Source organism: Zonotrichia albicollis, chromosome Z, assembly GCF_047830755.1.
Source record: "Zonotrichia albicollis isolate bZonAlb1 chromosome Z, bZonAlb1.hap1, whole genome shotgun sequence".
In the NCBI taxonomy this organism is placed as follows: Eukaryota; Metazoa; Chordata; class Aves; order Passeriformes; family Passerellidae; genus Zonotrichia; species Zonotrichia albicollis.
In genome coordinates this window covers 60,336,899-60,357,763 of record NC_133860.1, presented here as the reverse complement: position 1 = coordinate 60,357,763, position 20,865 = coordinate 60,336,899, and the positions used below count along the sequence as shown (strand labels likewise).

Genomic DNA, 20,865 nt, shown 5'->3' with positions numbered 1-20,865 from the left:
ATATCTAAGCTGTGTTTTAAAGTTCTTGACAAAAATAAATAAACAGAGCTAAGTAAGAGGTCACACTGCTTTTGTCCCCAAACCCATGCTGTTTGGAGTGTGCTTTTTTATTTTTCTTTTTTAGTATTGGCAAGAGAGCCCTGAACTGAGACCTGAAGTGTGAGATACAGTTTCAGTAAGATACATTGCAGACTTTGTTCTGGAGGATAGGGGTATGAATTTACTCTTTAGAAAGAGGTCAAAAAGAGGTTTCATATTCATTCAGCTCCTTTTGGGAATTGCTGACTTCCTACTGAGGTGGTCAAGGATCATAAAACAGGCACAGACAAAATGCTTTGATATTTTGGTCCCTTCAGGCATGATGCAATTGTTGCAAAATTACAGGTTTTGTTGTAAGAATGAAGGAATGTCACTGCAGGGAGTAGTTGATCCTATGACTCCTCCTTTACTTCATCCACCCTAATCAAAAACTTAGGCATCTTTAAGGAAGTAGAACTTGTGTCAGGGTTTGTAGAAAAACATGTGCTTTATGAATATTTAAAAATAATAGTGTGATAGGAAATAAAGGCCATATCTGGATAACAACTGCATGATATGCTTTGTATTCATGACTTCTCAAGAGTTCTGTTAAATCATTGTGTTTTTGGGAGGCAAAGAGGAGATGCAGCTCAAGTGGTGATTGCTAGTTCCACCTTTTGGCTACCTGTACAGACAGTCCTGCCCAACTTTCCATGGCCAAAGTGTAAGAAATATTGGTACCATTCTCCTGAAGTGGTCGGCTTTATCAAGGAGACACAGCATAGGAAAAATGAGAAGATTCCTAAGACGGAGTAAGGTATCAGTGTGAGGGGCTGCAGTAGGCACAGGCAATGTTGGGTAGCTGTTGTCAGAGAGAGGGTTTTCATGCTGATCTCTCACAGCTACAGTTATGAAATTTTACATGTAGTCACTGACAGTTTTTTCCTGCTCATGAGAGTCCAAAGAAAGGGTGGAAGTATTTGTAAGGGAATGGGGAACCTACATGACCAAAACAGGTGTTAATATCCAAAGATAATAAAGTAAAAAGTGCAGAGGAGCATTGAAGTAATACTTCAGTGTTGGTATTGGAGAGGTATCTCAGACTTTTGAACCGTTTAGTTACAAAAGCTAATTAGGTTTTTAGATGCCCTACTCTAGAGACACATTTTTTAAAATCTGTTTCTGGTCCATCATGCAGTATATGGCATGATGTAAATAACCATCAGGTTAGTGAATCCTAGCACAGAGGCAATGCCATGCTATAGGAAACACATGACATACTGGATATTATTCTTAAGAGAGTGCTCTCTCTCTTAAGTCCCCTTTCAGTGCTCTGACAGTTATGATCTGCAGATTGGCTGACAGTTATGATCTGCAGATTGGCTGTGTATTATTTACAGGGCTTTTGGGGATGAAGTGTTGAACCACTGAGCCTTTTGGCTAGCGCTTTTGTGCCAAAATATTTATGTTGATGTAAGGGAGTGAAAGGCCCAAAGCTTCATTGAATTGAAAACTATATTGAAATACATGTTGAAAGAGAAATTTGGCACTGACTTTCACTAGAGAGAAGAGGAAAAGAGGTTATAGCCTTGATTACTCTTATTCCATGTTTTAATTCAAGCTTGGCAAGAACTCTTCTGCTATCCACTACAGGAAATGAAGAGCGGGAGAGAGAAGTGGGAGAAGAGCACAAACTGCCTAATTTTATGGAGTACAGCTGAATGCCAAAAATGCATGGAGACATGTAACTAGATCTATGTTGCTGTCTCATTCTAAAGGCTTTTTAAGAGATCCATCTGTCAAATTCCGTTATTAGTTTATTATTTTAAAATTAATGTTGGGGTTTGTTTTTTTCTTTCTGTAATGAGCTGTGTACAGGATCCCTCATTAAGACTTCCAAGGTAAGAGAGAATTGGAGGAAAAAGCTGCACCTTAGGAATGGGACAGTTTCAGGTTTACAGTATTTTGAGTTTTTTCCACTTTTATAAGAATATGTTTTGTAAAAATCCATTGGCAGCAGAGAGACATCTGCATATGAAATCCTAACATGTCTTTTGCAGAGATTACCATGAAGATGGGTTCTGTCAGCCATATAGGGGAATTGCGTGTGCACGGATCATTGGAAACAGAACCATTTATGTGGACTCCCTCCAGATGCAAGGGGAAATTGAAAACCGAATTACTGGTAAGCTTACACATCTCTTTAGCAGGGAGAAAGAAACATTCATAAAAGTATCCAGTTCAGGTAAAAACAGTGCTATCATCCTTTTTGTTTTGTCAGCCAATGATGAAGACATCTTTATATTAAGGTTTTGAGGTGGTGAGCCTGTTTCCCACTTGAGCAGTTAATAAAATTTGGAGCAAGGAAGATGAGTATCTGTGGTAATATGTAAAGCTTATTCCATGTCCTTAAGTGAAATGTTAGAGTACTGAATTTTTAACAGCTTCTAGTTTATACTGGAGCTTTTTACATGATGGATTCAAAAAGAAGATTTTGATTTTTTTAAATGGATTTGTGATAGAGTGAAAAAGCACTGATCTTTTATTTTCTTGCAAAAGCGTCAGGTGGCCTTTCCCTTGGGCTTCTTTCCTTTTTGCATAATTCTGGCAGAGTCTGGATTTCATGTTGATTTATATAAAACAAAGTTGACCTTCCTGTGCTCTGCCTATGTTTAATCTTTCTCTGAACATACTTCTAGTACAGAGTTGCAAACATGCATCCAAAACCTTAATGATTTTTAATGGGCTGTACATCAACATGGGTTTTCTTCACTGGATATCAGCTAGCTGATTTTAGCAGCTGTGACTCTGACGTACACAAAGTAGAGCAAGCAGAATGAACCCATGGAATAGAGCAAACTGTTTGTCATAGTGTTTAGCAAATTAGGTCAGTCCAGCAGGACCTGATTTGCATCCGGCCAGATACAGCTCACTAATGGACTCTCCAACTTCAGCATAACTAGTTGCCAAAAAGGGTTTAACTTCACTTGTCAGCTCTAACTCCCTAAAGACATTACCTTGAAGATTCATTGTTAATCCAGGAATCCAAGTCCTTTTTTTTTTCCTGTTCTTGAAATGGTGACCAGGTTCTGGGACTGGCAAAATCCAGGTGCTGACCTTCACTTACGCTATTACAACACATTCTACTCCCACCCTTCTCCTGTACTGCATTGCAACTCCAGCCTCTTTAAACATTATGCTATTAATTAATACATATTGATCCTTTTTTTTCTTTTTTCACCAGCTACATAATCTCTGTCCTGTTTGGATGTTTTTCAGCAATATGGAAGTGTTTAACTATCTGGAATTATTAAATCTGTAATTCTGTGAATTATGTTCATAATGTTCTCTTCAAAAACCAAAACCAAACTTAACAACAAAAAACTGTGATATTACCCAGAAAATGTTTATTGATTGAGCTGTACTTGTTTCTGGGATATGGAACATGGGCACTGATGACCTGGCTGCTGGTTTCCTAATATTACCAATTATCTGTTAGATTTCCAAAGCTAGGGTGTTGGAACTCTCTGGTTTGCAGTTGAGGAGAATTCCTGATGGAATTCCTGATGTTCTGTTTCAGGAAGATGCTGAGAACACCATTTAGAGCTGCCCAGTGCCTAGCTAGGCAGTTATGACAGTCTTTAATAATGTAGCATTTTATTAATAATAATAAAATGTTGTAATATAGAATTTTATAATTAATAATGTAGCATTGTTATTATTATTATTATTATTATTGATATTATTATTATCATCATCATCATCATCATCATTATTGCATTTAATAATAATATAGCATTTTCAAACTGTATGCTTTTGAAGGTCATACTAGACATCTTATGCAAAAGTACCATGAGGATTTCATAGCATTATTGGTTCTTGTAAGCCATATTATATGTCAAGCAGATATTGTGAGACTGGGTGTTCTATACCCGTATGACAGGGTACTTTTGAAATTGCAGTAACTTGTCAGGTAAAGGAAATAGTTGAAAAAAGCTGTATAGTTGCTGTTGAGATTTTGCTGATAGTTTTGCTCATACCTCCTAACTGCAGTTTTTGATGGTGTGTTGCAATGTGCATGGGAAGTGGGGACACCTACTGTCCAACTCAAGGAGCATTTAGCCAGGTTACATCTGTGGGGAATTTTCATTCTGGAGTTTCATTTCCCTGCTGTACTCTTGTGAGAAATATATATTCTTTGTCGCCATGGACCCTTGTGCTTTTTGGTCCTGGCCATGTGATTGGGTGAGAGTAGCACCCTTTGGTTAAAAAAATTATTACATTTCTGGAGAAAATCTTTAGATGTGGCTTGAAAGACTGGAAGGCCAACAATGAATAGCACACAGAACTGATGCCTGACCCATGTATATGTGTTTGGCTGCTGAGATCTCAGCTATGCTGTTTAACATCTGTTTAATAAATAAAATATAAACCCCTTAGATGCTACCACACGGTACTGCTGACTTTTGCACCTTCCATTAAAATAAAGATATAATTGTAAGTTGTGCTCTTTTCTCTCACGATGATCTAAATTCTGTAATGAAATACCTTCACAAAACTTAGTGTGGAGTTTCAAGCAACTGACAGTGACTACTTCAGTCCTTCAGTTTTATTTTTTCCATTTTAGTCTTTGCGACAAGCATATGTGAGGCCTGATGGTCTGCTTGCATGCAGTGTTCCCAGTATGACTGATAAGTGGTTGTGTTCCTGCATTACTATTTTGGAATTAAAATAAGCAAAGGTGTAAACAGTCTAAAAAGCTAGATTTGCAGCTGCTTGTTGCATGTTTGGTGTTCAGGAAGAGATTCTGTGGTACCATGTGTCCACAGGAAATAGATGATTGAAAGGAGAGAGCTGGACAAGAGAGAAAGACTTTATTTGTAGGTTGTAAATAGACTGCTGAATAGCGTTTCCTCTCTTTTTACAGTGTGAGTTGGTGGAACATGCCGTCTAGCAACTCTCACTCATGAATGATGATTTACTGGGGGAGTGAATGTTCCTACATTTAAAGGTTGATTCAGCACCAGATGCATCATGCACACAGATATATGTCTTTCCTTTGCAATGTGCAAGAAAATTTTGAGCTAAATGTTAGCATGTAGGTGCTGAGAGCTGAAGGGAAGAATTACATTCCTAACTCATTATAACATTTGTCTTAATGTGATCAGCATGCTGAGACTGATTACATTAATTTTCCACAAAGCTGCTGCCTGTTAGGCTTCTCATGTCGATTTAAAGCCATGTCTTCCCAAATATCAATGATACACTTATTTTTGCCTGACAAGCTTTGAAAAACACTTACTTATTTATCAAAATGTCTACAGGAAGAAGAAGTTAGGAAGAATCCTTGTTCAGATTTTATGTATTTTATTTTATGTTTTAGGAACTTTGGAAATACATACCAGTATTCTGGCAGGTTTATCTTGCCTTTCTTTGCTTTTGATCCTTATAAGTTAAAATTAGCCAGTAGTCTGAGCAACAGTAATCATGTGGGTTAATTTCTGGGAGCTGAGGCCTACAAGCTCTGTGCAGATGTCAGAGGAACACTGGGATGTTGGGTTTTCTTCCTGCATTTGTCAACCCTCCTTTACAGCAGAAATCACCTCATTTACCAGTAGGCTTTCAGACCCTTAAGGAAAGATTAAGGATGTTGAAGGTAAATGACATGAAAATGAAGTTTTTTCTCATGCTATGAATCAATACTCGTCTGCATTTTTGTTGCCTTGCAGCTGCGTTTACCATGATAGGCACTTCGACGCATTTGTCTGACCAGTGCTCGCAGTTCGCCATACCTTCCTTCTGCCACTTCGTGTTTCCCCTGTGCGATGAGCGTTCCCGCACCCCTAAGCCACGGGAGCTGTGCCGGGATGAATGTGAAGTTCTGGAGAATGATCTCTGTAGGCAGGAGTACAACATTGCTAGGTCAAACCCCCTCATTTTGATGCAGCTACAGTTGCCTAAGTGTGAGGACCTCCCGCGACCAGACACCTTGGAAGCAGCCAACTGCATAAGAATTGGGATCCCTGTGGAGAGACTGAGCCGATGTAAGTTCATGTGTTTCATCACTGGGAAAAAGTACAGCTTGATGTTTCTTTTCATTGTGTCTGAGAGACAATATTTTATCAGCCATTCTTTTTGTAAAGAAAGTGCTGAACTACTCATTTTTATCTTGTTAATACTGACCATAATCTTGCAGTGTTGTAAAGCAGAGTTAGGATGGCAAGGAAGCCTAAAGGATGCTGCTTGTACAGCAGAATGTGTTATATCAACCAGCCAGGGCTATAAAACTTCCTGTTCACCTGGCTGATTTGATGCAGATTTTCAGAGTGTTGCCTCCCACCTGGCTCAGTCCTTGCCTTTTTGGGTGAGCCTCCCCATAGATCTATTTAAGAGTTTTGTTTACCTATTGATTAACTTCATATAGTTTGTTGAAGCATCACTGGAAGATCTGTCAGGGAACTAACCACCTAGTGTTCATTCTTTCTGTATGGGAACCCACAGGAATATTAATCCTGTAAATTGAACATGGAGTGCAATTATCTTCCTTTACCCAAACGGGATGGGTGAAAACATTGATCTTGAATTTGTATTTACATCCAAAAGTAGAAGGGCTGTTCTGTTGTCACTAATTGTATGCAGTCTTCCTGACTGCTCCATTTCATAGCAATTAATCACAACCCCCTACATTGTTCAATAAGAAAACTCAGACCAAAGATGTTTAAAGTACAGTGTAGAATAAGATTATTCTGACTATCTGTGGATTCTGTCTGTATCCACAGTTAGGAGCAGGAGCCATGGCATAATGTTGGACATGAAAGACTAGTTCTGTGCTTTTACATAAATAATGTAGTGTAGTTGGGAAAAAGAAGTAACTGAGAATACAATGACAGAGACAAATCAGACAGGGAAGAGATACCAAGCAAAAGGCATGAGAACAAAATCAGTAAAACATCTGGTGAAAGTTGTCCGTGATTCTCAGAGCCAATGGTGCTACCACTGATGGAACATCTGCACTTGAGTATTTGTGGGGTTTGAGAGAGCTGGATTCCTGAGTGTTGGAGAGGGGAGAACAGAAAAATGGAGGAGGTAATATTGCAAAAATGCATGATTCAGCTCGGATGATGCATATAGAAGACAAGCATTCAAAGAGTATGAAGAGAGGATGGCAGCCAAACAAAGAATAAAGGTGTGGGTCCAACAAATATGAAAGTGATGCTTCTAAAAAGAGGAAGATCCTGAATCCTTTCTTTCTAAAGATGAAAATAAGGAAACAGAGGCATGAGGCTTTAACTGATTTCTATAGCAAGTGATCAGTGTGAAGGAAATGGGAAGGTTATGACAAGCAAAAGTTTTCATTTTTGATATCTGGAGACTTTTACTGAAGGGAAACTCATATCTCTGATTTACTTTAACTTGTCATGTTCTGTATCTAAAGGTCCATACATGCTTCTTAGTCTCCATTTGAATTCAGAATTGAGAGTACTCGTGTGTACCATAGAGCTGAGACATTTCAGGACATAATCCAGAAATAACTGGGTGTAAAAGTACAGATACATACAGAACTGAAATTTCAAAGTGAACAGATTTAATGAAATCTCAAGGTACCTAAATTTAAGTACTTGTTTGCATACATGTTCTGTAGACTTCACTTGTTTTTGTCATGGTGTCCCTTGATTGTTTTGATTTTTCTAACATTTTCCCAAACCCTGTATTTTAGATCATCAGTGCTACAACGGCTCTGGAGCTGACTACAGAGGGACCGTCAGTGTTACCAAGTCAGGCCACACTTGCCAACTCTGGGACTCACAGAGTCCCCACAACCATGATCTGACAAGCACACAGTTTCCAGAGCTAGGTGGAGGACATGCGTATTGTCGAAATCCTGGAGGTCAAATGGATGGGCCGTGGTGTTTTACAAAGAATAAAAACGTACGCATGGAACTGTGTGACATACCTTCTTGTAGTATGTATTCTCTTTCTTTTTTCTCCTACTACTGTTCTGAATCCTGTGTAATTTTGAATGTTCCTGGTTATTACAATTACAATTAATTTAGGAGGGTTATACTTCTTTATGTTTAACCTGCAGCAACTTTGTTTTGTGTTGTAATTGTTTAATGTTTTCCGGAGAACGAGTTTGTAAGGTATTCTTACCATTTTTTATTATATACTGGAGGCTTGTCTGAACTAAGCCTCTGTTTGATGCTGCAGTTTTTATTTTGACTTGTCAAATGACAGATTTCACATGCAAATCACTGGTATGTGCTTGGTTTGCTCACGCTGCTCCGAGGGTACATTCTCTTGCTCTGTATTGACATCTTGCAGGCAGCAAAGATTTTCAAATCCTATAGAGGGAGATATAGCACCATGCCTGGCTGGAAAGAAACCGTTTCAAGTGCAGAAACAACGCCATTTGAAGTGCATAAAGCAGATGATCTTATCAGCAAGTCCTACACTAGCTGCTAGTGGCTCTGTACAGCACAACTGTTTGCAAAAATAAAAAGCACTGCTCTCATAGATTGTTCTGCTCATTTTCCCAGTGTTGGTGTACACACATAGTGGACTTCACACATTGGTAATTGTGTTTGGATATGACAGTGTCTTCGGATATGACAGCTAATACTGTAAGTCATTAGGAAGAAAAGCATGCTTCCTGCAGCAAGATACAGATCTGTCATGGAAGCCATAAAAGTGGATTACGTGGATCTCTAAAACTGCTCAGAACTAATACAAAATTTTTTAGTTACTTCACTTTTGTGCAGTAACATGATTTGACATTTATAATAAATTTCTACATTGCATGTACCATAGGGTAAAGATAACACTGGGATGTGGTTGTGGTGAAAGCAGTTGCCACAAATAGCAAAACCACAGGTTACAGAAAACATCCCAGGCAGTTCCAGTGAACATTTTTGACATCACTAGGCTTTCCTAAAGTCTCAAAGTATTAAGTGAAAAAATGTTTTAGGAAGGTTCCAGACCTAAATGTATTGGTGGCTCTTTCATGTCTTTCTCACTCTAACATAAAAGCTCTGCAATTCTATTAAGTACAGAACAAATCATATCTCCACTAATGAGAAGTGCAACTTATTTTATTCTGGGCAGAAGTAGCACCAGTAGAGGTAAAAAATGGGCCAAGTGTTGATAAAATGACTGAATCTATGAGAATGGGTCAGACTGTGTTGTTTTCTGGGTCACATTGAACTCACTGGTTTATATATTGTGATAGAGATTGTTCACTTGTTCTTTATGCCCTGAGCAGGACAATGCACTGATACCTGGTCTATGGTTTCCTCAACTGGAAATCTCAAAATTAAAGTAAAATTAATCACATACTGTTATGGCCCACGCATTAAATATGGGGCTCCTAGTTTATCTTCAAACTGCCAATTGCTATTTCCTTTCAAGCTTTTTTGAAATATATAATGGAAAATTATGAAGAAAGAGGAGAAGGCAATGTGACTTCTGTTTTCAGGGTATAGTTTACTTTTGATTTAAAATATAGTATTAATAATCATTTGTGTTACTATCAAATAGCTTAAAAATACTTACTGTAACCATTTCTGTGCTTGACAGGTCCACGTGACAGCAGCAAAATGGGAATCCTCTACATCCTTGTTCCCAGCATAGCCATCCCTCTAGTGATAGCCTGCCTTTTCTTCCTGGTCTGCATGTGCAGAAACAAGCAGAAGGCATCTGCTGCTACACCACAGCGCCGCCAGCTGATGGCATCTCCCAGCCAAGACATGGAAATGCCACTCATTAATCAACATAAACAGGTATTTCTTACACAGTTTGCTCAGGCCCAAGTATTTTCAAAGTGCAGTGATTTTCAGCGTCTCATGTTGTCTGTGTTCAAATTGAGCCATGTTGTTGGGGACCTAATTTTCGTAGTGTTGAGGCCATCTACTTCAGGGAAAACCAGGTATTGCACTTTGTAGGTGTCTCTGGAAATCATGATCTTGGACAACAACTTTCAGTACACAGTATTTAATGGCACTTGTCCTTACCCATCAATTGCCATTCTGCCTGTTGTCTAAGTGACTTGGAAAGTGGTCATTTCTGATCCAGTCTTCAGCCTGCAGCTCATTTTTGCTCCTGGTAATGACATGGCCTGTTTGCCTGTTTAAAGCATGATGCACCCTGGGGTTTCTTGTTCTAATTCTTCAGCACAAGACTCTGGTGTTCTTATCCATAAGTGAGTTGAGAGCTGAGATGGCATGCAACATGTTTCCAAGGCTGTGAAATCACAAAGGACGGTGAAAGGAAAATAGCTTTGAAGTCATGTCTACATATGTCAGCTCCTGCACAGGATTTTCTAGGTCAGCTAATTGATCTCTGAACTAAAGTCCTGTTCAGAGCTAATGTTGAATTTTTAATCACAGCATTTACAAGATGCAAGCTCTAAAAAACAATGCTTACTTTGGAAGTTGGCAACATCTGTTCAGCAAACTGTAGAGTATTTGATGAATATTACCAATTGTAACTAATTGCTATGATTTTGTGAGTTAATCTGAAGATTTGAAGGAAATTTTCCAGCCCAGTCTGTAGGCTGTTGGACACTAAAATCAGTTGTCCCCAAATCACCGGCTAAAACATCTCCCCAGCCTGCCCTGCTCCCTCATGCTGTGGTGCCCTGTATGTGAAGCTGTGCCAACTGCACCTCATTAGGTCAGGGTCTCCTCCATCCCATGCTGATCAGGACAGACACATTACATCACTATCACAAACTGCCTTGCTTTCCCTTCCAGCTGCAGACGGAGGGCTCTGGGGATTTCCCACTCTTAGATTTGCAGCCTTTTACTCCAAGTACCAAAGAGAAATTCCTTCTCCTTTCTTTTCCAATTCCACCCCATCTTTATCAAAGCTAGCTCAAGGTTCCTCAGCAGTGGTACTGTACACTGCTGCCCATGGGCAGGGACCATTCCCATAGTGAAACAAAGAAAGAGCATTATCTGGTACTGCAGAACTGAAGGAGAGATTTTGTTCCTTCTTCTGCTGGAAAGGATGTTTCAGTTCACTCTGAGACTGCCACCTCCTCAGCCTCCTTGCTTTTCTCACAGACATCCCTGGGGCAGCTCGGGGCCGGTCTGCAGGCAAAGTGCAGCTGCAGTCAATAGATGTCATTGCTTGCCAGATTTACTCTGAACCCAATATTCATTTAGCTTTCAGGAAGTGTGGCCACTCCTTTATAAAAAGAATTCTACCCATTATCCTCTAGTGTAATGCAATTTATACTTCTGATAACAGTGTAACTCATTTCAAGGTAAATTGTGAAATCAATATACTGATGTGAATACACAAAAAACCAGAAAACTTCTTTTGGCCCAATTTTTGTTCCATTTGGAGATCTCACCTGGGGATCTTTAATAAGTGATCCTGATGTTCAGAAAAAGTTGTGATTTTTTTTTTCTGACTATCTTTTCTTCATTTTAGGCTAAGCTTAAAGAAATTAATCTGTCCACTGTGAGATTTATGGAGGAACTAGGAGAGGAGAGATTTGGAAAAGTCTACAAGGGGCATCTCTTTGGTACAGCACCAGGTGAACAGACACAAGCCGTTGCCATTAAGACACTTAAAGACAAAGCAGAACTGGCTCTTCGGGAGGAATTTAAACATGAGGCAATGATGAGATCACGATTACAACACCCAAACATAGTTTGTTTGCTGGGAATAGTGACAAAGGAACAACCTGTAAGTATGATATTTAGTTATTGTTCCCACAGTGATCTCCATGAGTTCCTGGTGATGAGATCTCCCCACTCGGATGTTGGCAGCACTGATGATGACAAGACAGTAAAATCCACTCTGGAACCGGCAGACTTTTTTCACATTGTGACTCAGATAGCTGCAGGAATGGAATATCTTTCTAGCCACCATGTTGTCCACAAGGACTTGGCGACGAGAAATATACTGGTGTTCGATAAACTGAATGTGAAAATATCTGATTTGGGCCTTTTCAGGGAAGTTTATGCTGCTGATTACTACAAACTGATGGGAAATTCCCTTCTTCCTATCCGGTGGATGTCCCCTGAGGCTATTATGTATGGCAAGTTTTCTATTGATTCGGATATATGGTCATACGGAGTTGTGTTGTGGGAAGTTTTCAGCTATGGCCTGCAGCCTTACTGTGGTTATTCCAACCAGGATGTCATTGAGATGATCAGGAACCGACAAGTTTTGCCGTGTCCCGATGACTGCCCCACATGGATATACACTTTGATGTTGGAGTGTTGGAATGAATTTCCCAACAGAAGACCAAGATTTAAAGATATACATAACAGATTAAGAACATGGGGGAACCTTTCTAATTACAACAGCTCAGCGCAAACTTCTGGGGCAAGCAACACCACACAAACAAGTTCTCTCAGCACCAGCCCTGTTAGCAATGTCAGCAATGCTAGATACATTGGACCGAAGCAGAAAGCTCCAGCCTTCCCTCAACCTCAGTTCATACAAATGAAAGGCCAGATGAGACCAGTGGTCCCGCCTCCTCAGCTCTACATTCCAGTCAATGGTTACCAGCCAATGCCTGCCTATGGTGCTTACTTGCCAAATTTTTATCCTGTCCAAATTCCAATGCAAATGGCTCCTCAGCAGATACCTCCCCAGATCATTCCCAAGCCAGGCTCCCACCACAGCGGGAGCGGATCCACCAGCACAGGCTATGTAACAACAGCACCTTCCAATGCGTCGGTGGCCGACAGGGCTGCTCTGCTGTCGGAAGGCACAGATGACACACACAATGGAACAGAAGATATTGCCCAGAACCCTGTCCAGGAGGAGGAGGAGGAAGAGGGCTCGGTGCCTGAAACAGAATTGCTGGGTGATAATGACACACTTCAGATGGATGAAGCAGAAATTCAATCAGAAGCCTAAGGAATTTGGCCTATTGCTAAGAATTCCACATCGCTTCCATGCACGGAGACAGTATATCCTTAGGCTTAGTAGAGTAATTTTGGTCTGACTCAAAGAAACAAAACTAAAAAAAAGCAACATCCATTTAAAAGTGCAGCAGTAATGACATACCAGGTCTAGTGACCATTGCCACCAGCAGATTTTTCAAATATGGTGGTATAGACTCGCTAGGTTTAATCTTTTTTACTGTCCTAGAGTTCTTGAGAGGAGCTGCTTTTTAAATATGTACTGTTGCTGTGCAACATGTTGCAGAGTAGCATTGCACATCATGTATATCATGATATATGAGTGTAATGTTAGTGAATTATGCTTAAGCCAATAACACAAAAAGGAATCCAGCTATGGTTGCAGAATTGCTCTAAGCAAAAAGAAGTGCCCTGGATGTGATGGACAGCTTAGTTTGTAGTATTTATCTTTTCAACATAATGAACACAAGATTGTTGTTTGCTTTTTGAGTCTGAAGATCTAAATTGAGAATAATGATCTGTGTTTGTATTACAATAAGAAGGAAAGGAGGAAACTGAACATAAAATTGCCTGTGGTGAGTAAGACCATGGGTCCAGCCCAGTAGCATGTCTTGAAAGACCATCGATAATGCCTGCCAAGGGATAGACTGCAAGGGCAATTTCACTCACAGAAATTTCCCAGGGTATTGCCCCAGCCTCCAGCAATTCATGGCTAAGGGCCTTTCCAAGACAGAAGTGGAATTTTTTTTTTGTTAAATAGCCTTTGATGGAATTTTCTACCGTGAATTTATCCAAATGATTTTGAACTCACATAGAGCTAGAGTATCCACAACAGCTTGTGGAGTATCATGAGAAGAGAAAGGATGGATTTCTTTCATCAGTTTGGGTGAATGACTGACAGGAGCTTCCAAATGAGATCATCTGACTGCATTTGTGGATGAAAGTATTCCTTCTCTGCTGTGTATTTTCAACAGCAAACAGCCTTAATACACTGTTAACCAAAAATGGGGATATTGTAGGGGATATTATAGGTGTGCACTAACTTAATAAATCCAACTTTAATTGGTTATCAAGTATAGAAAAGGGCTCCACATGTGTGTTCCTACATTGTAAAAGTGTTGGGTTTTGTGCGGGGTTACAGACTTACTTGATTTACCACAGTTACTGCTGGATTGCATGTGATACCATGTTTTTATCCCGACTTTTTAGTAAAAATGATCTTTGAACTTTAGAAGACCAAAATAAGCAGTAATATACAAGGTGCTGGTTTTGTGCTTCTATTTGCAGGATGAATCGTGTACAGACCTTTAAATGTAATTTATGTTCTACTACATTTTATATACGTTTTTTTCATTGAAATATCTGGACTTTTTGAATGAATGACTGTATAACTTAACCATTCACCAATATTCACATGTGGTGCAGTTTTATGGTATTGCTGTTCCATTTTGTTAAACATGCAGACAGGTCCGTTCATTTCATTACCCCTTTCTGTAATACAAGCGGTACACATTCTCATTGTAGCATTGTAGCCAACACACACTATAGCTGTAAGTTCTACATCCGACATGGAGTATTCAATAAAGTGATGCAAAAGGTATGATGAAGTATGTTATCCTACAGGCACTGTTTTTGTTATGGTACTTTGTGGAAATAGAAATGGCCTCAATTGCTTAAGTTACAGGCTTCACACTTTAAACTGCAAGTTTTTGTTTTATGACATTGGGATTCACTTGTAAGTCATGTATCATTGTGATCTTCACCCTGTGTTCAAGGTATGGCAGCATTACTTATTTCCGGCATTTCACCTGGACTTGGAAATGCACTGGTAGGAATAAAATATGAAAGCTTTATTACTTGTGTTAATATAATGCAGCTTTGGGTGCTTTTACTAAATAAAGGACAAATAAAAAAGAAAAAAAAGGTGACATTTATTTACATGACGTTCTTTGTTTTTTTCTAGATTTCCTTATCTCAGATAAATGAACTTGATTAATCAACTACACTGTCTTTCTTTGTTCCTTTGCTAACTTACTTCAGGGTAAATGGAGAGAAAAGGGTTCAGTTATACCACAGATTTGTCAGTGAGAGAAAAGATAAGTAAGCAAATGAGTAGCAGTCACTGGAAGCTTCTGTAGACCACTGTCTGAAGTTTAGCCTATTTCTAGTAGTCAGCATTATGACTTTGTGTGATTTTAATATTGTTTGGGAAACTCCTGATTCTCTTCTTTAAGCCTCATAAATTCACTACAGACAGAAATTCACTATAGTCTGAGTGGAAAAACTGACTATAGATGTGTCACTAGCTCCAGTTTGACTTCTGTTCTGATACTGTCCAAGATCTACACTATTGCAGGGTTTTCTTCTGTTTTACCCATTGAGACTATAGGGAAGACAAAGCTATAAAGAGTGCAGTATAGGTAGCTCTATAAAATCTGAGGATTCACCCACAATTCTAACTACAAACAGACATTACTACAAACTTTGATAGGCAGGTTCATTCCTTCATCTAAACATCACTACTCTTGGTTTCATCCAGTGATTTCCCTAAAGACTCATACAGAGGAACAAACTCCCTGCTGACATACAAATCCTTTGCTTTTGTATTTTTCATGGCTATGAGTCATGGGGAGTCATAGGGAATTTTCTTCATGGCGACAGTACCTCAAACTTTTATTTGAGAGATGAATTTGATTTTTTTTCTCACTTACTGTCTAAGGAGTTCATCAGATGTCACTCACTGGGTTTGTGTTCAGAGGAATCATTTCACTTCTCTTATGTGGGAGTAAAGGGAAAAGGTCTGACACTTTCTGGAAGAGAGGTCAAGAATATTTCCTGAGTTGGACAGTCTCAAAAGATGTCAGACCTTGAGATGTTTGACAAAACAGATGTAAGGAGAGAAACATCCAGCTGCATGGAGGGTAGTAGCTTCAAATAAACCCTAAATCATAGTTTCACCATGGGTAGAAAGTAATTCTGTTTCTAGTCAGGCAAATGCTGCTGCAAGCTGTACTCCAAACCAGCATTTCAGTTACCCAAAATATGAAGAAAAAAATCAACTGTTAAAACCATCCTCTTTTTGAGGAAAGAGACTAAATTCATATCGTAAGGGACAGCAATATATGTTCTTTTTCTGTGAATAAATCTATAAATATTAGTGGAATCCATGACTATAATAAAATTTTGGGGATTTGCTCAAACAATGGAAAACTGAATAGTAACATACAAATAGTAGTAGCATATGGCACAAGCAATGGCATGACTCAGTGTATGAGTTTTAGTTCCACCTTACCAGAAAACTGAATTTTGTTTCTAGCTTTTCAAAAGGGACCTTGTATAGTCTTCATTTTGCACAGCTTCCAGATATGACAAGTATGGGCTCCTTCAATCACCAATATGAATTCTAAACAATCTTAAAGACTGTTAAGAAATACTAAACGTGTTCTCCTGGCAAGATAAAGCAAGTCTGTATTATCTGGGTCCGTCACATCTTTCTCTAGACCAAAATGTACTGTGTCCGCTGTGATAAAATACAGAAAAATTGGTTCAGCAGGATTTCCTTTCCAGAAAAATGCTGTAAAAACCTTTTTCACCTACTGTTCCTGGCTTGTGCCATGATTGATGTTATAAAGTTGTAGTGTCTGGACTCTTAACAATTTCTCCTTCTTAAACCCCCACACAGTGGGTGTTCCTAGCACTAGGTTGCCACTGCAGAAGACTGGCCACCTGGTTTGTTTTGTAACCTCAAATAAAAGGCAACCCCTGGATGTGTTTGTGTGCACACATGCCCCATTTTGCAAGAAAAAATATCTGGAATATAAGGTCATAGCTCTGTGTTCAGCATCAAATAAAATGAACAAACATATTTGCAAGTGATGTGCTGTTGTCCCAGGGCTGTGTGAGATTGTGTGCAGCTCTGAATCCAAATCCAATTTCTCTGGTGTGTACTGGGCCCTGCTTCCACTCAGTCACACTCCTTGAGGCTGTGGTGAGAGCAGGACAAAGTCTAGTGAGGAATCCTGTAGCAGCCCCCATGGGGCACTGCCTCCGTGTAGAACTGCCGAGAGGGTTTCCACTGTCACTGTGTCCCTCTTGTCCTATCCAGGCCCCATTTTTGATTAAAATTAAAAAAGAAAATGGTTCTAAATCTTAGTTGAATACCTCAAGATTGCACAAGCAGGGGGAAGTAATGTAACAGAGGTTATGGCAGGAGCTGGAAATAGTATGGGGTTCTGAGGGCTGTAAATCTCCAGGAGAGTCGGAATTTAAAATAATAAAATACTGAGGGAACACAGAATCCCATGTAGCTACTTCTCATTTCTATTGATCTAAAAGAGGAACTTTACTTTATCTCAATTACAGTGTACCTGATGGTTTAACTGTCCTTTTTAAAACTTCTGTCTAAAACTGAAATAATCCATCTGTTCAGTAGATTGTTAACTTGAAAAGCAGTGGAATTAGAGGGGGGAATTTAAATTAAAACTACTACCTTAATTTAATTGAATGCTTATTCCATACAACAAGTAATAAAAAACCATCATGTAGAATTACAGAAAGTGTTCTTGTTGCTCCATATTTTATATCTGTTACTGAAGAATAATGTTTTTGTAGGAACCACCCTCCACATAGACTTCTTGCATATTTCTTTTCGAACTAATAAATTAGTCACTGGAGATGTTTGGTGCTGTTGTAGCTTTGATTCATAACAATCAGTTTTTTAAATCTCATCAAGAAGTTTAATTCTTAGTCTGCTTTTAAAGTAGCTATTTGATAACCACCAGCACTATGAAACAAAAGAGATTCATTCCAGAATGAAAAAATAATTAACAGACAGGGTGGTGGATAGGAAAACAGCAAACTAAAGAAGTGAATATCTAAGTAACTTAAACCAGAAACATTTAAGGTACAATAATTTAATTTAGATATAATATTACTTCAGCTGAGGCTGATTATTCTCAAATGTAGTCTGAGGCTTTACAGTTATGATAAAGATCATTGCCTTGCTCTTTTGTTAATCCTACAGATACATTTTCATAACTTAATGTGGTTTTCCTTTTAATTACTTTCACATCAGATTTAAATATTTTTATGAGAGTTAACCTGAGGTGGTGGGAGAAATATCTTGCAAACTGCTAGCAGCCATGTGCTTTTCTCAAGGAAGGGATGCTGTGGTCCATTTTTGTTCCATCATCTTGTGTCCATACCAAATGCATGTCTCCTCAGTGAATTCCTCTCTTCCCAGCTCAGCTGATAATTTTACAACAAAATACTGAGGAAACCTTTCAAATTGTTTACTGCTAACATTGAGAGCACTAGGAATAAAAAATTTGTTTCTTTGTAAAGGGAAGGTATGTGTTTGAAGATATTTGTTTCTTTATGAAGGGAAACACATGTCTTTGCTTCCTCTGTTCCTTATGCCTTTATTATATCCCTCTCCCTTGTCCTCTCTTAGATATTTCTCAGAGAACAACCACAGCACTGTTCACTATTACATCTCCTCTACTTAGAAATGGAAAGTTTTCTTAAGGCAGACTAAAAGACAAAATTTATATATTTATAAATAGATATGCTTATGAATGGACTCAGTCCTGACATTTTGAAAAGCCAGTGGAGTAAGAATTTTGTTGTTCACTAACTTGTAGACATTCCCGGTTGAAAGGGTGTGTGGATCTGTGGTTTTCAGCACAAGTTTGTTCCTGACTTTGCTGTGGCCTGCAATTTTGCATCCTATGAAATATAAGTGCTGGATGTTCATTGGTGTTTTTTCATGTCTTTCCTTATAACTAGTGACTATTTTTGTGATTTTTTTTTTTACCTGTTCTTTTATCCAGGTACCTGCTGTAGCAGTCCGCTGCTGTTGGTGTCTGCTACTTTTGTGCAGACAGCTTCCCCAGTTTAAAAGAGGCAAATCCAACAAAACCAATGAGGAATTAATCTCCAAAACAGATGGAATGCTTTGATATCAGGGCTCCTCCAGCTCTGGGACATCCAGCAAAAGCCACAGCATGGAATGGTGTGAATACTTCTTACTCTCCTCAGCCTCAAGCCAGTCGTCTTGACCGACTGTGTTGGAGGTGCTGAGACACTGAGACAGTGCTGCATGAGGGCAGGGGGCTGGGGCTGAGTACTTTTCCTAATCATTTTTGTTTGAGGAATGGGGTTAATTCTGGACTGAATGTCCACATCTGTCACTTGCCACTGCGTGGGACCCCATGTAAGTTGTTTAGGTTTCTGTTCTTTCTCCTGTAAACAGAAAAATTGTGGGTGCTTCTACAGGCATTGTGAAGGGAAACACATGGGATACAAGGGAATGCTTACTGCAGGCAAGAGCAGCACCCTGATGGTGGGTGAGCCTTCATGCAAGACATGGCATAAAGGCATTATGGAATGCATCCTCTGTTCCCCAGGAGATCAGTGGATTAAGAGGCTGCTGGCATCCCTGGGCTTGGTGCAGGCTGCCTACCTGTGGGTGCATCGGGTGCAGGTGTAGCACTTCCTCTGGGGTGGGCTGGTCTGAAATGTGTGGTTGTATCTTATAATGACAAATGGTTTTGAGGCCTGAACCAAAGCCAGCTGAAGTCATTGGGAAAAACTCTGCAGCTTCAAAAGGATTTGGATTAAAGCCATAAGAAATTTTCACTTTGTTTTTTTAAATAAACACTCTCCAACTTGTAATTGACATTGTGCTTAAAACATGCCTTTAAAAATGTTATTTTGCTTTTGAAGCTTCTATATCAGGTGGTAAAGAGAGTATAATTTTCTGAATAAATTAGAAAGTCTGGGGTTTTTGGGGGTTTTTTGGGTTTTTTTTTTTAGTTTTTTTTTCCATGTGGCAGTGTGACATTATAATTACTTAAATTGTTCTGTGCATACCAAAAAGTACTCATGGTACATACTGTAATTTCTTGTAATCATTTTGTTCACTAGCCCATGCCCATGGGGAAAATATTTGCCAAAATAACATTAATGAAAACCTCTTTTTTTTCTGACTTTACTTGGAAACCCACAAACCCACATACATATTTGCAATTATCTGATTTTAATAAGTGGGAGTTAATATACCTGCTTTGTTCATGCATATTAAAATGTGCTAACATAAGAGGGTCTTTTGGAGGAGGGGGAGGGAGAACTGGAATGCTGCCTCTTTGGAAGAAGTCCACCTCCAGTCTGAGGTGCAGATCTGACAGATTATGCCCAAGCAATGGAGATAGTAAAGTTTTGCTTTGTCCCATGGCAGCATTTACTGAAAACAGACGACATCACAGGAGAGTCTGTGGGCCAGGGAGCCTGAGGGATGAAACAGTGGCCACATCCCACCCACCCACCCAAGTATCTCCTGCTGGAGGAGGCAGTCTCTGGAGCCTTTATACCTTCCTTCCAAGGGCCTGATGCCTGGTGTGAGTCCCCTGGCACTGAGAGTTGAGCACTGCGAGGGCACCGTGTTTGTGTGGCTCCAGGGAAGGCGGAGGGGGACGCTGACACTGCCCAGCACTGCAGCAAGGCGTCCTGTTGGGTGGGGATACAGGCCGCATCTCTGAGGCTCCTGGCATTTCACCCGGCCCGCTCCAGAAAATGCACCCACAGTAAGGAGATGTTTGTCTTCATCCTGTCAGGAATCTGCTCTGCCAGCAAGCTTCAGACAGGGTTTTTGGTGCTTCCTCTCTCCAGGACAGAAGCACAGCCCTGCAAACCCACTCCTGCTGCTCCAGCACTTCTGCTTCTGGAAGGCTCCTGAAAGCAGGGAAACATGCCACAGTGAGGGGGGGAGACACTTTCTGGATTCCCAGAAGACATTTTGTGCAAGTAAAGTGCAAGATTTGGATGAATTGATGATTTTTTAAATAAAAATCTGTTTATATGATCTTTTTGTGGGTTCAATACACAAAGTTCTTAGGCTAGTGCTTTATGTAGACCTTACATTTGCCTAGGTTATTATCCTTGACTTAACAGTTTTCCAAGACACTGT

The 20,865-nt window shown here is 39.6% G+C and overlaps 1 protein-coding gene across 1 annotated transcript in view; it reads left to right on the top strand.

Annotated features, from left to right (window-relative positions):
* ROR2 (receptor tyrosine kinase like orphan receptor 2) overlaps positions 1-19,603 on the top strand; it is a 149,778-nt gene extending 130,175 nt beyond the window's left edge. The window contains exons 5-9 of the mRNA XM_074532663.1: positions 2,079-2,203; positions 5,748-6,062; positions 7,736-7,981; positions 9,592-9,794; positions 11,452-19,603. Coding sequence (XP_074388764.1) covers positions 2,079-2,203; positions 5,748-6,062; positions 7,736-7,981; positions 9,592-9,794; positions 11,452-12,894 — 2,332 coding nt within the window. The 3' untranslated portion in view covers positions 12,895-19,603. The remainder of the gene's footprint in view (positions 1-2,078; positions 2,204-5,747; positions 6,063-7,735; positions 7,982-9,591; positions 9,795-11,451) is intronic.
* Positions 19,604-20,865: the final 1,262 nt, after the last annotated feature.